Source organism: Papilio xuthus, unplaced genomic scaffold (assembly GCF_000836235.2).
Source record: "Papilio xuthus unplaced genomic scaffold, Pxut_1.1 DF826949.1, whole genome shotgun sequence".
NCBI classification, from domain to species: Eukaryota; Metazoa; Arthropoda; class Insecta; order Lepidoptera; family Papilionidae; genus Papilio; species Papilio xuthus.
In genome coordinates, this window is record NW_013531700.1 from 5,014,480 (window position 1) to 5,031,685 (window position 17,206).

Sequence of the window (17,206 nt, forward strand, 5' to 3'; positions counted from 1 at the left end):
ATTGTTTTCACAACTTGCACAATGATAAGTTTCTAAAAACAAAACTTTACAACTTGCTAACAACTTAGTCAATGTCTTGTATTTTGTATTAGATACATTTTTATTGGCATAGTATGGTTTTTATAAATTTATAATACTTCACATAAGTATACAAAACCTTTAGTTTGTTTTTAAAAAAAATTAAAATTGATAAAATTGAAATTTATAAGTGATAAAAGAAAAAATTGATTTTAAATAGGTTTTATAATAATTAAAATGATAGCCGATCCTCCTGTCTCTTGTTGAGGACAAGACTCACTTTGGGTCAATGCGCCAGCGGAGTAAGTATATTAATATCCTATGTTTTAACAATATCTATAAATATAACCTTTGTCTACTACTTTGTATAACCTTATACAATCATATTATAATAGATAAATTAAAAATATTAAAAACATTGTTACAAAGTTTATTCAACAACTAACCTGTTGCCCATAGCTTTGTCTATGTAAAGGATAAAAACTAAATATATATTGTTTGTATTGAACATATTAACCTGGTCTTATATCTAAGTAAATTGATCTCTATCAGCTGTCATATCTGAATTCACCCCCTTCTTATGCATATCCTCTTTCATACAATCTATACATACTTTTTTGGTCTTCCTCTACCTTTATAGCCGCATTCAATCTGGTTGCTTTCTTATTTAAATTTATTTACAATTATGAAATTTGTTTTATCAATTATAATTTAATTCAGGTAAAGAAAAATATTAGGTGCTCAAATTATAAAAAAAACCTGTTTCTAAATTTGCTTGCCAATGTATTATCAGAAATCTCTACAAACTCATTTGACCCAGGAATTTAGGTGTTCGTCTTTCTTTTTTTTTAAATATGTGATTACATCTATGCACATCTTGAATCAAGTTTCATTTTAATTATAGTTTATTACTTAAGCTTAAATTATATACTTCTAAACAATATTCATAAGTTATTTGCCTATAAGATTTAGAAGTTATTATAATTACTTGATTGAAATCTACAGTCAAAACATTTAACAAACTTTATTTGTGTATAACTGTTAGATTTGAAACTATTACTGTCTGATTAAAACAATATAACTTTATCTTATGTTTGTAATCTTTCTCTTAACAAGTTGTTATTACGATAAAGCATGTTTATATACGCAATAATTCCTGTTCATTAGACTTTTACAAATCGAAGACTCTATAATAAATTATAAACCAAAAGACAACACTGAGGCAACAGAAAGATAACAAATTGTACATTATTGATAAAAATAGCGCACATTGTGATGTTTATCTATAGGAAGCCGAACTAAATACAAAACAACCATTCCTGATATTTTCGGAACACCCGCCGTTTTTTTTCACCTTGTTTCGACAACTTCAAACGCTGATGACTCACCAAATTGTTTAAATTCCAACGATGCCAGCGGGAAGTTGAACCATTATTGCTCTGCACGGCACAGAACCAGGATACCACCTAGATCACTCACAAATTCGACACACCAACGCTTCGAAACAACACATAATTACAAACAGCACTTCATAGAACATTTAACACAAATAATAAATAAGTTATCCACTGGCGTAATTGTTAACGGAAAAATACACTTTTCACATAAAAAACGATCAAAATTCAACTAAGAAATGCCCTTTTAGCCGCTTATTCCTTTCATTCTCTTTCATTTCATTCGTGAATTCGTGATTCGTTCGACATTCGACAAACTGAGAAGAAGCGGGGGCGGGAGCGAGATATGTATGAGGGTTGCAATATACTACTAATTTTTAAAATGTAGCCTTTTAATTTCGAAAACAGCAATTAAATTTTACAAACCTATTAAAAATGGTACTACTATAATTTCGTTTACAATGAACGATATGAAATAAAATAGAGTGATATGCACCCATCATTAAAATTAAGCTTCTTGTAACATCTGTAAAACTTCTCTCCTGCATGTCGTCTGAATGTCAGTTTGATGACAGCCTTCTGATTTTGACAGCTGACTGGAAGTGATTTTTGTTGTTGATTATTGCTGACTCCGATAATTTCTTTCTTTTAATAAGTAAATTTACAAATTTAAGTAAAAGAAGTGCTTATTAACAGTAGATTTTGAAACAATGTCACGAGATAAAAGTGTTTGGTTTGCGGAGGAAATTCTTTTAGACGCCAAGCTTATTAATTTCCAATTAGAAACCGGAGAATGGGATGCGGTGGAGGAAATGTTACGAGCAGAAGCACAGTTATCGAGAGATGCAGAAACTGGAAGATTAAGACCGTAAAAATTACAGTTTTGTAGATGAGCAAGTTTATGCAGTAATTTGGCTTGTAGACTTGCATATCTTTTGTAAAATTCGCTATATTTAAGGGTTAATTGACTCACAGTATTGAAACTGCCATGCTTTATATGACAAAAATATTATCGGTCTTGTTCCTCTTCACTCATACCATACATTTCTTTATTTTTCAATGTTAAATATATAAAACAGTAATAGTAAAAGTCAGATTTTCTTAAAACTTTAGTATGTTATTAAATGGTGATGTTATTTCGCTTCAAGACTTTAATTAGATTAATTTTGTTTAATGCTATTAATGTTATAGTAAACCTTTGTTAGTATTTGGGCAACTTATTATTACTAAATAGTACAACAATAATCTTTTTAAACATTTTTAAGAAGTACTGTAATAACAGAAAACAAATCAGATCTTATAATTATATCAAAATTAACAAACTTCAAATTTTAATTTCAGTAAAAAAGCCTCAGAGTACACATTACGATTGATAGCAGAGGTTCTGCACATCATGAGGCTGGATGTAGAACAAGCTTCATACAACCGCAGCACACTTGCAGTAGCCGAGCAATGCCTTCGCTTAGTCCGGTCATGTGCAGCTGCTGGCACCAAAATGCAGACTTATATCTCAAAAGAACTCTCCATTCTTGATTCTATGCTCATATTGGCCACAGAGTTTCAACATCCAAGTGTAGAAATACTTAATGAGGAATTACAAAAGAAATTTGAAGGCTGCATGACAGTACTAATACAAACTCTAGGCAACCTTGTTGTTAACAATCCTTTTAATCAAATCATGATATGGAACAAATTTGATACAATCATCTTGAACTGTTTGATTGGACAAAATGATAAAATAGCTTCCGCAGCAGCTATGATAGTCTACAACATACTCTTAGGTCAACCAAATGTGTTACCAGATGATGTATCCTTACTTAATTCACTTGCATACATGTACAATAATGGCAACATTGAATATCCACATTTAATTATAGAATACCTTATCGGTGTAGAAAACACATACATTGAAAGGTTATATTCTAAATTAGATCCCGAGTGCAGAATGCTCGTTTTAAATCTGGCATATAATATTTTAATGTCAACCGAATCACAGGATATAAATGTGTCAGTTAATTTTGTTAAGTTTATGGCACACGAGTTTAAAAGTAAATCGGATTGCATATTGAAAACTGTTGATAAATATGTAAACAGCATTGAACCTCAAGAAGTGGTTTTTCTATTAGAAATTATTGCAACGGCATCCAGCATGGATGCTTATATGGATTGTTTGCAGAATGACACATCTCTATTCATCAATTGTGCTTGTAAGTATAATTTTTAATAATATCTTACTACATATTTTTTATCTTACTAATATTATAAATGCAAGTGTTTGATGGATGGATGGATGTATGTTTCAAGGTATCTCCGGAATGGCTGAAAGTATTTTGATGAAATTTGGCACACTTGTAGAACATAGTCTGCAAGAACACATAGGCTACTTATTATGTTTGTTTTTTAAATCGGCGCGGACGGGGTCGCGGACAACAGCTAGTATTGAATTAATTGCACATGTAAATATCGTGCACAATAACGACAAATATAAACGTCAACTGTCAAATCTCAACCGGCCGGCTAGTCGGATGCCTTTCGAATTACAACCGTAAAGTTAGTGAAATAGTAATCATTTTTATTTACTTACGATAAGGGTAAAAACGTTAAAAAGTATTTTGCAGGAATTTTGTTTACAGTACAACAATACATTACAGTAGTTTAGTCATTTTAATTTAATACAGCGCATTTCTTTCAGTTCTTCTTCGTGCCATTCACAAATTAGGTAAAGAGAGTAACAATTTCTTTTCGTCAATAAACAAACTTTATGAAGCTACGGGCAAACATTTAATCAATGATGAAAATATATCGTCCAACAACGTTCCACCAGAAAGTAAGTACAAATAAATAGTGTAGTATTTTAATTAAATACCAAAATTTCGCATAATTATAGTGTTTGGAAGAAAATCCAACAATATGCCGGTGTATTGCCGCAACTAATCTTACTAAATTGTCAACGTTTATATCCCCCACTAATCAATCTGACACATGACATGGTAATGAAAGCGCGCCATTCGCGCGAAAGGATTCTAACTAATAATGTCTAAAAATAGTTAAGTTATCGTCTTAAAACATTTTTTTTTTTTTAAATTTTCAGTTCCGCTATGTAAAAATGATTCAGCCGACAACATGTTATCTTGTAACGAAACGACATCCGAATGTACGGAATCAGAGAGCAGCGAACAATACTTTGAATGTAATGAAAATCCTCCTTTCCTTGATAAAATAGATACATTGAACGCATTAGATAATTTAAAATTCATGGAATCAATGCCCGAACCTAAAAGAAGTCCGGATTTCAATCCAAATGTTAAAATAGATGATTTGGCTAAAGTCGCATTCAAAAGAAGTAGTTCCGTACCAAAGACTGACGAACGCATCTCCATGCCAACTAGAAGGATCAGTTTAGAACATAAAATAGATATTGGTGATGATAATGAACCTCCTTTGATTATGGATTCTCAATCACCTTCTGGTAGTATGAATACAATAGCCGAAGTGATCCCAGTAGGTCTACAACCAAGATTAGAATTGCAAGAAGGTAGTAGAACAGATTCACAAGATAGTTCACCGAATGATCCTCCAACTGAAATACATATGCCGACTGAAGCTAAAGAAGTTAAAGCATCTCCAAGTGAAATATCTCCACCATTATCAGATGCTGTACCAGATAATGATTCACAGAAACAATCACCCGATACACCAAAGGAGATTAAGAAAAGTCAAAATCTATCAACAGATTTTGATCTCAGCGAACAATTACAGAAGATCTTAGGTATATCATCGGAGAAAACGCGCGGAGACTCAACTAATGTTGAAAAGAAAACGGAACCGGTTAAAGAAGTGAAATTAGCGGAAGAGAATCCATCAGCTAAAATACCATCTGTTAAAATTGATTCGCCAGAAACACAAAAAACAAGGTACAGTTTCTTATTAATTTATTTTTTGTAATTCAAAATGTCTTTTAACGTTTTTACCCTTAGTTTATTTATTTTCTTATAGTTTTAATTGCCGAAGACATATTATTATTTAAAATGAATAAAAAAAGATTCTACACATTTGAGGGATTGTCCTTGAAATGTGAATAAATTAAAAAAAACTTGAACTCACTATGGTCTTCATCTAAACTCTGTACTAATATTATAAAAAGATAAGATTTGATTGTTTTGCATTGAATAGGCACTTAAACTATTGAACAGATTTGAAAAATTCTTTCACTTTTAGGAACCCACACTGTCTATGGTAGACTATATTTATTCCGTGCTAACGCGCTTTTAGTCGCGGGCAATTGCTAGTTTTAAATAACTTTGTTGTGTTTATTTAGGTGATAATTTTAAATAGCACTAAAATGCTTGCTATTTTTCATATATCTGTTGTTTATCCACAAAGATTGGGGGCAATAGACATGAACACACCAAAGAAGGCAGTGACTTGTGTGGAGACAGTGGAGCGGCATGTTGCATTCGGCTTCAAGGCGGCGCTCGTGAGGACACTCGCCAACCTCTGCTGGAAGCACCAGGAGAACAAGAGACAGGTAAAAATACGTGTCTTCTGAATTTCAGCGTAAATTCACATTTGCATGGCAATGTTAACAACACTATTTTCAGTTGATGTACCGTTAGGTTAGGTTATGTCATGTATACTTACTGTTGGTTTCTGAGACTAAAATCTTGTCATATCCTTACATACGTATAACAGAGATAATTATGTTTTGAACTTGGATATTGTTCTAAGACAGCATAAATAAATTACGGACATTTTTTTTATTTTTCAGATGCGAGAATTGGAAGTTATTCCCGTGCTTTTAGATTGCTGTAACATCGACGCGCGAAATCCTCGTATCCTTTTTGTAATAAGTTAAATAAGTCAATACACTAATAAGGAATTATGTAAATGAGTTGTGCAGCTAGTCATCTAGAGAAAAATCGTCTTAATATATTGTAGTTAAACAATTAATTAAAAAAAAATAATTATGTATTTTTAAAGAAATCAATTCTGTTTCCTTATAAAATTACAGTTATTATGCAATGGGTGATTTTCGCAGTACGTAATTTGTGTGAAAATTGTCCAGAAAATCAGGTAAAGTAAATTATTATAAAGTAGTATTTTAGATCAACAGAGAACATTCTAAGAGCAAATCTAATATCAAGTAATGTTTATGACCTTTACAGTTTTAGTAATTAAAAAAAAATTACGTAGCTTAATGGCGAATTTTCAAAATTGTATTATCGTATCTTTTTTGTATGAATGTTTCGGTAGTTTAAAGAATAAATTTTTATTCTAGGAGGTTATATCAAGAATGACTCTCCAAGGACCAGTAGACAACGAGGTGCTCCAGGAAATGGGCCTCACTCTACATACAGATTCACAAGGCAATAGCATAAAAGTAGCGCCATTGCAACGAGCTTGAAAATATAGTAGAAAACCAGGCTTTTTCAACAGCAATTCTTTTAATAGCTACATAGAATATCCAGTAAAAAAAATAAACTTACGCTTCGAACATTCACAAAATTGATGTTCCATTCTCAAGTTAAAATGTTTAATCTGGAATGCATTATGCTATATCGACGATAGAAGAATGAAGTAAAATATGAACTAATGAATGTTATTTGATCTGTACATTATGTATGGTAAAAAATAAAAATATACAAAAAATAATTTGTTGATTACTTTTTAATCCTAATATTATCCTAGCTTAATGTATAAAAATATTCTCGTGCTACTAATGCAAGGTTAAAGGTTTCAAATCCTTAAAACAGCAAAACAATTTTAGTAGAACAATTAATTCTCGATATAAAATTAGAATACTTAATGGTAGAAAAATAAATAATTAGAATTTGGATTGATTATTTTGCGTAAAGACAAGCGTGAACATCAAGTTGACTTTGACATTTCCATATCTGATTCCAATTTTATTGTTGTTTTTTCAATAATTACATTACAAAAGTGTTAATAAAGCTGAGTTATCAAGAATATTTGTGAACTATGGTGAAAATAGCGCTTCAAATTAAAGCGACATTAGAATGTGTTGAAAAATTATATACCAACCACCCGTATTATCAGTGGTTTTTGAAATTAAAATGTGGAAGTTGCGGCGAGGTGTCGGAAAAGTTTCACGATCTCACAGAAGCCGAGAAAGTTCCACAGAAACATAACAGATCTGAAACAAACCTGTTAATTAAATGCAAGTTATGTTCCAGGGAAAACAGCATGGATGTTATTGAAGGAAGCAATGGTACAGTTATACAATAACCTATAAAACTGTGAGGATTTCTTAACTATCTTTTTAGTGTACATTTATGTGTATGAAAGATCTAAGATAAGTTTTACTTAGTTACATTTAACAGTTCATTTAAACTTTTTTAATCAAGTAAGAAAACATTTATAGCTTTATAAAAGTTTGATAACATAGTTCTGGTAGCAAAGTTGATAACTACTTCCTTGCTTCATACTACAACTTTCATATTAGAATCTCTGTTCATGTAAATTGAAATAAATGTTTCCAGGAGTTTTCACAAGCAATGATGTGAATAAATTCAAAACAATAGTAATATTTGACTGTAGAGGAGTTGAGCCTGTTGACTTTGAACCAAAGTCTGGATGGATTGCCGAGGCTGAAGATGATGGTAAGTACATATAAATTAAACTTTTAATCTTCTCTTATGAAAATAAAAGATTTATAGTATTTGATACTCATAATATGCATGTCTTTCTCTCCCCATTAATTATTAAGTTTTCACATCTTTTTTTTGGAAATGTAAAGATTTTTATCAAATTCAATGTTGTATAAAATTCTTCCAAAGTATGTTCTACATCTATGCCAAAAAACAGGGAGATATGATGGGCTATTCCAGAAATACCTTTTAATATTCATCCATCCATCCATCTAAATATTCGCATTTATAATATTAGTAAATTAATTACACTAATGTCAAGTCTTGTCCATTTTAAAAAAAAAGTCTAGATAAACTAGTTGATATTTCAAACATCCGAAGAAGGATAACTACAATATGATGAACAATATTTAGTAATTCTAGTGATATGCTTTATGTTACACAGGAAAAAAGTTTGAAGATGTTGACCTCTCCGAGAAGGAATGGGTGGATTATGATGAAAAAAACCAGAACTCTGTTGGAATTTACGAGTTGGAATGGCAGTTTGTTAAAGTTAAATAACTATAAAGATATTATAACATTTTTGTTATGAATTTATAATACATTTATGGTAAGCATACATGTCCAATATTTTATTTGAAATAACAAGCTACGAGTAAAAGGTGGGAATGCTATTAAAAAGTTACGTAAATTTACAATAAATTAATATTAATTTATGGTTATAATTTGTTTAATTTGAATATATTTTGAAGGCAGTATTTATCAAAAATGGTAAAGCAAATATCTTTTGATAATGGAATTAATGTCCGCAATTTTTAATTTATTTTTATTCATGTAATTAGTCATATAGTATTCTCTGCATAATAACGAAGTGAATCACTTAGAAATCATCGGAAGAAAGTAGAATATAGAAGCTTGAGAAAAGAGTATTTTCTCTTGAAGGTTGGCAACTCGGCCAACATAGAGGATTCTCATATCTGAATCGATTAATTTCTTACGTGTTCTTTCTATTTACAATGATAATCTTTTCTTTCTGATCACTGAAGCGTCAAAAATATTGAACGAGGAATAGGAAGTGTTGAATGAAAGTAATCTTTGATTCGGTCCACTTGGTTTGCTAAAACGCAACATGCGTCAGTGCTAAGTAAACGCGCAATGCTATCGAAAGAAAAAGTTCTATACATGTTTTTTAAGATGCACGCTTCAAATGTTACTTACCTGTATGTAACATTTTTATTGTACCAGGAACAAATAATCTTAATCGTTTAACTAGAATTCTATAGTTAGGGATCTCAGGTCAGTTCTGAATAATGGCGAAAACTTCGTCGACAATGTAACGTGAAATTATAAGCTAAGAAATCTTGGGAAAGAATAAAGTTCATAGAGATGTGACGTTTCAAATACACTCTTTTGTAAAGTTAACACGTTAGGTGCCAGAATGATTTTTCGAAAAACGAAAAAAAAATGTCCAAAACCATTTTAATGGAGCCTTGCGAGTCACGCTGTGTACAACAATTCGATTTAAAAGCCACAGCGAGGTGTTGAATGGAAGTATGGCTTGTCGGATACATAGTCCGACACGGCCCGATTGAAACATTAGCTTGTCGGACATGTAGTCCGACATGGCAGCTAATGTGTTAAATATGAAGAGTCAAAAAAATAACAAAAGAATAGTATCACAGCATCACTCATTTACTCATACACACAGCGTCCCAACAAAAAACATGTGCACCACATTTTTGTTCCTATTAGATACTAAAAAACTAGATTGTAAACTAACGAGTCTTATATTCAATATAAATAAATTATCTAACGTCATGGAGTTTCCGTCGAAGTTGAGGTTGAGCTTACGCCATCTTCGGTTACTGTTTTGAACCCTGTGAAACCAGTATTCCCGTGAACTGTTACTGTATGCTCGGGAGCATTAGTCGGAGTCTCCTCAGAATTGGTTGCTTCTCGAATAAAGTTATCCCCTCCCTTACTAACGAAAGAACGGTCATTGCTGTAAATATATGGATGATGAATAAAAACCGGAACCTCAACTGGCACCTTAACCGGAACTTTAACCGGCACTTTCACCGGATAAGGAACTTTGACCGGATACGGAACCTTCTTTTCAACCGGATAAGGTTTCGGCACGTACACCGGTACACGTTTCTCAACTTCTACCCTTTGTGGTATGTATACCTCTACTGGAACCCTTTTCTCAACCTCCACTGGATAAGGTACTCTTTTCTCGACTGTCACATGTACCGGACGTGGTACTTCTACTGGATACGGTTGTGGCACTGGCACTTTTACAGCTACATGTTTTATAACTTCAACCGGTTCTTTCACCCTTACTTCAACTGGGTACGGCACTTTCTTTTCAACCGGATAAGGTTTAGGCACGAAAACTTTTACTGGGACGGGGTAAGGTACCTTCTTTTCGACCGGATATGGAACAGGTCTATCCACGGGCACTCGAACGTGAACCGGATAAGGCACTTTTTTCTCTACCGGGTACGGAACCGGGTGAGGGACTTTGACTTCCTTAACTACCGGCACGTGATGAATGATCGGGTATGGTTTTGGAACATATTCCTTCTCTACAACTTTGACCGGTACAGGATGTGGAACTTTAATCTCTACTGGATATGGAACCTTCTTTTCGACAGTCACCGGATAGGGTCTGTCCACTATTTTAACTTTTTCAAATGGCACCGGAACTGGTACTTTCTTTTCGACCGGATAAGGTCTAGGCACTTCCACCTTGTACGGAACTTTGATGGGTTTTTCCACCGTTTTGACGTATCTGTGGTGGTGATGATGGTGATGGTGCTTAATTTTGGTGAAAACTTTGGGCGGGGAGGGGGCGTGCTGCGTGTGCAGGCCGGCGACTATAAACGGCGTCGGTGAGTGCAACCCCCGCGAACTGTAAGCAGAATATAGATAGGGATTCAGTTGTTTCCTCTTGAAGTAAACCATCTTTTTCCTTTCAATCACCGGTGTTAATGTTTTAGCGGTATTAGTGGCCGGGACAAATCCGTACGAGTTAAGAAATAGCGTCTGTTTTCTCGGTGTGTGCGTTAATTTTGGTTGTGGATAAAAAACGTCTGATCGTCTGCTTATGGGCGTTTGAGCCTTTTGTTTAAAAATGGGATAGTGCGTCGGTATTATTGGTATCCAGTCATTAGTTTCAAGTTCGTCGAAGCTCGGTGTTGTAACTTTTTTCTTAGGACCCCTTGTAAATCGTCGATAGCCTCGGGTGGTGGGTTGAGCTGTTGTTGTGGATTGAGCTTCATTATTTATTGTTTTAAGAAAATTAAATCGTATATGTGTGCTATCTGATAGTGCGTGGTCTGTTGAGTTAATTGTTTTCGCTTCAGTCGTGTTTGATGTCTCCGTCGTGTTGCTAGCGGTCGCGTTCATCTTCTCAAGAATTCTCTTTGGCCATATCCTCTTTGTCCTCAACACTCGAGTCGTAGTCGTCGGGGTTGTCGTGGTCGTTGTTGTGGTGTAATTAAATATTGGCGGTGGTCTGACCCAATCTGATCTTATGCCGTTAATAGTCTGTACTGGTAAACTGAATTTTGGACTTTTTACTACGAATGACTTGACGGTCGATGCGGCAAAGACGAGTGGGGTTTTTGGAGTCTGAGTCTGAGTTCTTGGAGTTTGAGTCTTGTAATAATGATGTCCGGGTAGTGGTATAACTCGTGGAAATCGGTAGATTGATTTTTGGTATTTGCGTAATTTATGTGGTGATATGGGGTATGAGTTTTGTGTAGGCAATCTTTGTATTTGGCCGTAGTACTGTTGTGGTATTTCTAGTAGTTTTTTCTTTGCGTCATGCGAGGTTTTGATTGGCGGTTTGCTGGGTGGTCTCAGTTCTGGTTTATAAGTGTAGTTAGTTATTGAGGGATGCGACGGCTGGGGCTTAGGTGTCGAGGTTAGGTTTACGTACTTTGGGCCGTTTATGATAGTAACAAGTTTAGTCTTCGCCTCCTCGGCTAGCTGGTCGGTTCCGTTTTTGTTCTGTACCGTCGCGCCACCATCATTGACGACGATCGCTAACGCAATGATCAGGAATGCCGTCTGCAACAAAATAAATATAATGTTAATCTAAAAAATGTGACATCAACCGACGATGTTTCTGAACGTTAGTAATTATATGTTCCAATTATATAATAATAAAAAAAATTGTAACCACAACCCTATTTTTTTAATATAGCTATGACTACCGATTTTTATATTACTTAATTCTAATTTTTTTTTGTTAACACTAAAACACTATAATAAAATGAAAAATTGACTAAATTAATTCTTCTTCTAAGGACATCTATTACCTTTTTATTCAAGTAAAATATCCTTTAAATTAATTGTATAAACACTGGCACCACATAAATATCACCATATATATTTTTTCACCATTAAAAAAAACACTTTCACTTAAACACCTCACTGGCAGTTTGACGTTTGATTTCGCGCTCATTTTTAATTATATTTTTTTAATTCCTAGTGTTGTACCTACCGATAATTGTTGCATAGTGTGGAGCGGCGGCCTCTAGCGAACACATACGAATTGCTGCGTCCAAGGAAGCGTCACTCACTTAAATAGCATACGGTTGGGCGGGAACATCCACTTTCACTGAACAAACTTGGATTACTTTTAGTAAATAAACTATTATATAAAATATTAATTTAATAATTTAAAATGACAATCGAACTCTGTCTAATGTATTTCCATTTTATTACATTTAGTTGAAAGTAATATAGAACAGTAGGCATTATATTGGACTAAGTCCAAAAGCAATGCGTTGTCTTTATGGAGCAACTAGAATCTAGGTGCATTGAGCTTGTGAAGCAGCTTAACTTATTGTGGGAGATATTAAAGTAATTTGAGGAATGTACACTACTCTAAAACTTATCCTTGATAATTGGACAAAGTAGATAATTAATTCTCTTCATGATTCCCAAAACTAAGCTCAGAGTTCTATCGTTTTTCATAAAACTTCATTTTCTATTATATAATAATATTAATTAATGATAAAAAAATAACATCAAAACTGTCCACAAATAATTTTTGCAGTAATTCTTTTTTTAAATTATTGTTGTTTGAGTTATCCAAGAATACTAAAGTTACATGCATCTACATTACGAACCTATTGCCTGTTCAGAGAATTCATTAAATGTAACATAAGTACCGAGTTACCAAACCTTCCTACTTCCTTTGTTCCGCACATCTGTTAATTGCACAACCCTGTTAATTTTACACGCAAATAGAATTAAATTATTTGACATGCGTTTGTTATTCAATTGCACGATACACTTGAAAGTAAGTATTATGTAATGTATTGATTTTTAATTATATTTGAATAATTATGACATTGTTATCGCATTATAGTAGTTTTAAACTCCTTTTACTGATTTAACAACGTATACTATCATAGCAGGAGAATATGGTATACTTTTAGGATTAAGTGTAGTATTGGACTGGAAAAAAAGCGGGAAATATATCTAATATTATAAATGCGAATGTTTAGATGATTAGCGTGGTTTGGACATGTTATGAGGAGGGATGATGATGATATAAGCAAAAAAGTAATGAGATTGATTGTGGATAGCTACAAGGGTAGAGGAAGACCAAAAAAAGTATGGAATGACTGTGTGAAAGAGGATATGCGTAAGAAGGGGGTAGACTCGGATATGACGGCTGATAGAGATGTATGGAGGAGTAGTACATGCTGTGCCGACCCTAGATAGGGATAAGGGCAGGTTGATGATGATGAATGTTTAGATGTTTGTTTGAAGGTATCTACAAAACGGCTGATCGGATTTCGACGAAATTAGGCATACATATATAACATAGTCTGGAAGAACACATTGGTTACTAATTATGTTTTTTTTTAACTCTGCGCAGACTGAGTCGCGGGCAACAGCTAGTGTATCATAAATCACGTACGTACCGAATAGATCGTCATTTTTTCAATGGACTTTTTTAATTTACAGGTGAGAGGAAATAAAACGCAACGGGATAAAAAAAATTATATTTTATTGTATCTCTTTCAATATTTTTAGTCTATATTTATCATCTGGGAATCTCAATTTGACAATTTGCCGGATCTCTTCACACGCGTAACACTGTAGTAAAAGTTTGTCATTACGCCACAAATCTATTATTTCGAGTAATTGAGCTTTTAAAAGTTGTGGCATTTTACTGAACTTCACCCATATATTTATTTTATTATCCAATTCAACATCCTCATCAAATAATGATGTAACTTCAGCCATCGTATCTTCAAATCTAACGGCCAACATGTAGACCAATTCTTCAGAAATTGGCTTACTATCGGCAAATATTCGGTCCAACATTGCTTGGCAAAGTGCTTGGGATAAAGTACACATAGATAGCTCATACATTTTAATAGGAAGAACATTAAACCAGCTGCTGTTTAAATCTTTCATAAGACTTAAAGAACTTTTTATTGCAGCATCAAATGTTTGGTATGAATCATGTGTCCAGGGCAGTTCTAAAATAAAAACATAATTTATGCTGATTACAAAAACTTACACACTGAAATATTTCACATGGTATTCAAGTAAAAAAAAACTTAAAAAGTATAGCGGAAGTATAGCGGAGCAGAACACAATTTTAGGGGAAAGGAATGTGATTTGGAGGTGCTAAGATATTTGTAAAACGTAAATTCCATTTGGTAAGTATGATGTGAGAGTGTTGGTAGATCATGGGTTAAGCACTTGACATGCAATTTGCAGGTGCTGCGTTTGAATCCCAATGTTGTGATGTAACCTGCACATATCTGAGAAGAGATTTAAAAATATGTGTGAAGTCAACCCCACAGTGGGCCAGTGTGTTTGACATAGGGTATGCTTTGAACCCCTCAGTGGGGATGTATAGTGAGCCGATGATGAAGTGTGATATCCAAAAGCCTATTTCTACCTTTTCTTGTTTAAAAAAGTTATTAATAATGCATATACATACCAGTTTCTTCGATTGTCCTAACAATAGTATTTCTTTGAGCCTGAAGGTATATTGAGATTTTTTCTAAACCAACAACTCTGAGGTCTTGTATACATTCCAGCAGAACTGTTGTCAGCAGATCTGCTAGAAATGCGGGCAGGATATTTTTCCACGGTGGTCCAATCAGACTATGTGCCAGATAGAAGCAATTGTTGAAGAATAATGCTGAAAATGTTTAAAATAATAACTTTTTTCATATAAATATACATAAGTACACAATTTTTCTTAAGTTGTTGTTGATACCAACAACTTAAGAAAAATTGTGTACAACAAATAACATAAATAAATTAAGTTTAGAATTGAAAATTTACAAAGACTATGTAATGTTTTCGATTGATGTTTCAAATCGGATTTTGTGTAGAATTAAATAGAATCTTTCCCTTAAGATTTATAATAGCAAAAGTTTTTGAGTTTATTACAAGATATAAAATTTAATCTTTATAATATTATAAAAGTATAGAGGTGAGCTATCATAAGATTTTAAAAATAATATTAGCTTCAAAATTATTATTGTTAGTGTAAATTTACTAATACCATAAGAATAATCTTACCAATATCCAATGGACAACATTCTAAGTTAACTTTAAACTTCTTAGGTATCAAACATTGGTACATAATAGCTATATCTCTTATATACATAACTAGCTGCCTGCTGTACTCTTCTGGAAGCTTTGTACTCTCTTCCAAATGTTCAATTATCATTGACATAATTTTCTCTACATTTCTAGAAATTTTACATTTTGATAAGAAAACTGGATTATTTATTTCCCATAAGGTTTCCTTACTATTAGGACAGTTACTTGAATCTAGTACTGAATCATTTGGAATATCAGCTATGTTCCCGGCAGTGATTGTTCCAAATGACAAGCTTTCACCGAGCATATTTCTTACGTCAGATAACAATTTATCACACTTTTTACGATACAAGACACATTCTGTGTTTTCTATATACTTGTTAAGTGGTGATTGATTCGCTTCAACAAATTTTAAATCTACCAAAAATTTATTAAATGAATCCAACTCTAAGGCAATATTTTTATAATTTTCATAACTACTGTCACATGAAGGTAAATTATTTCTAATACAGTCTTTTATTATATTATTGAAAAAATTTTGTCTAATCGACTCGGCAAAAACTTGTATAAAGTTTTTACCATCTTCAAACTGTCCCAAAGTTGATTGCAGAAATTCAAACACAGCTGTTAAGTTATTGAAAATAGTTTGAAAGTTTGGTTTGTTGGGATCATTCAAATCTATCTTGATATTAAATACCAAAGCTCCTAAATAATCTTCAGTGTAAATATTGCAATTATGTCTTATCACATTGTGAAGTAATTTATCAATAAAGAAATGTGAAAATAAACCAAGTTCTGCATTTAATCTTTCTGTTGCATAGAGAGATTTTAAGACATTTTTTATTAGGATTGGATCACTTTGTTGTATTGATAAAGAGTATGTTAGATGATAAACACTTTTTTTTTCTTCCCAGCTGAATATATCCTCCCATTCTATGCTAAGTTGTGCAGCATACATAGCTAATTGGTTTTCTGCCTGGTCGTTGAGTTTCGATAGCGCTTTACTTGCGTTACCTTCGAATTTAAGCGATGTAAGTTGTTTACGCAAGTTTTTAATACTTACCATCGCTTCTACGTAATTATATCTACCGAATTCATGACTTGCCGTATCCAGAATTTGTTTAACTTCTACAACGATACATAAGTTGTTAAAAACTTTCATAGCATTTTCTAATTTCTTACAACAACTACAAAATTCTTCGTTTATAGTTTCCGACTTTTCGTTCACTATCTTTATGTCTTCAGATAGTTTGTTGTAGTCGGCTAATATGTTGAATTTGCGATTTTTATAGTTCAGTTCTTCTAAGCTTTTTGTAGGGGTAAAATTATAAAATGTATCGATGAAGTTTTGCTGTAGCGCCCATGAAAATAATTGTACTCTTTCTATTAACTCTTTCAATATTAGCAATATTTCTTCGCGCTGTTTCTTTACATTTTCCTTTATCGCTTTATCAGCGTCATGTAAAGCAGAAGTTATTGAACTCATTTTCTTAAGTTTTAAATTAACTTACAATACTAATGAAAAGATCACAAGTTTACAAGTTCACGTTCCAACTTTTAAATTTAAACAATTTTTAAAATTTGAATCGA

At 32.9% G+C, this 17,206-nt stretch overlaps 4 protein-coding genes across 5 annotated transcripts in view; 2 read left to right on the forward strand and 2 right to left on the reverse strand.

The window, feature by feature from the left end:
- POSH (SH3 domain containing ring finger posh) overlaps positions 1–1,717 on the reverse strand; it is a 31,822-nt gene extending 30,105 nt beyond the window's left edge. For both annotated transcript variants that reach the window (XM_013316214.1, XM_013316213.1), the window contains exon 1: positions 1,407–1,717. The gene's annotated coding sequence lies outside the window, so the exon portion shown is untranslated. The remainder of the gene's footprint in view (positions 1–1,406) is intronic.
- A 280-nt stretch (positions 1,718–1,997) lies between these two features.
- LOC106120817 (ataxin-10) lies at positions 1,998–7,060 on the forward strand. Its single transcript, XM_013316265.1, has 8 exons — positions 1,998–2,280; positions 2,754–3,619; positions 4,105–4,239; positions 4,504–5,326; positions 5,796–5,940; positions 6,181–6,244; positions 6,424–6,485; positions 6,691–7,060. The coding sequence occupies exons 1-8, from the start codon at positions 2,123–2,125 to the stop codon at positions 6,814–6,816; spliced, it is 2,379 nt and encodes a 792-aa protein (XP_013171719.1). The 5' UTR covers positions 1,998–2,122; the 3' UTR covers positions 6,817–7,060.
- A 230-nt stretch (positions 7,061–7,290) lies between these two features.
- On the forward strand, positions 7,291–8,639 carry LOC106120657 (UPF0587 protein GA18326). Its single transcript, XM_013316024.1, has 3 exons — positions 7,291–7,641; positions 7,913–8,032; positions 8,466–8,639. Exons 1-3 carry the CDS (start codon positions 7,392–7,394, stop codon positions 8,579–8,581), a joined length of 486 nt encoding a protein of 161 aa, XP_013171478.1. The 5' UTR covers positions 7,291–7,391; the 3' UTR covers positions 8,582–8,639.
- Positions 8,640–9,649: 1,010 nt separating this feature from the next.
- Positions 9,650–17,193, reverse strand: LOC106120833 (uncharacterized). Its single transcript, XM_013316291.1, has 4 exons — positions 15,593–17,193; positions 15,003–15,206; positions 14,114–14,532; positions 9,650–12,097 (listed from the first exon to the last, which is right to left on the reverse strand). Exons 1-4 carry the CDS (start codon positions 17,100–17,102, stop codon positions 9,836–9,838), a joined length of 4,395 nt encoding a protein of 1,464 aa, XP_013171745.1. The 5' UTR covers positions 17,103–17,193; the 3' UTR covers positions 9,650–9,835.
- Positions 17,194–17,206: the final 13 nt, after the last annotated feature.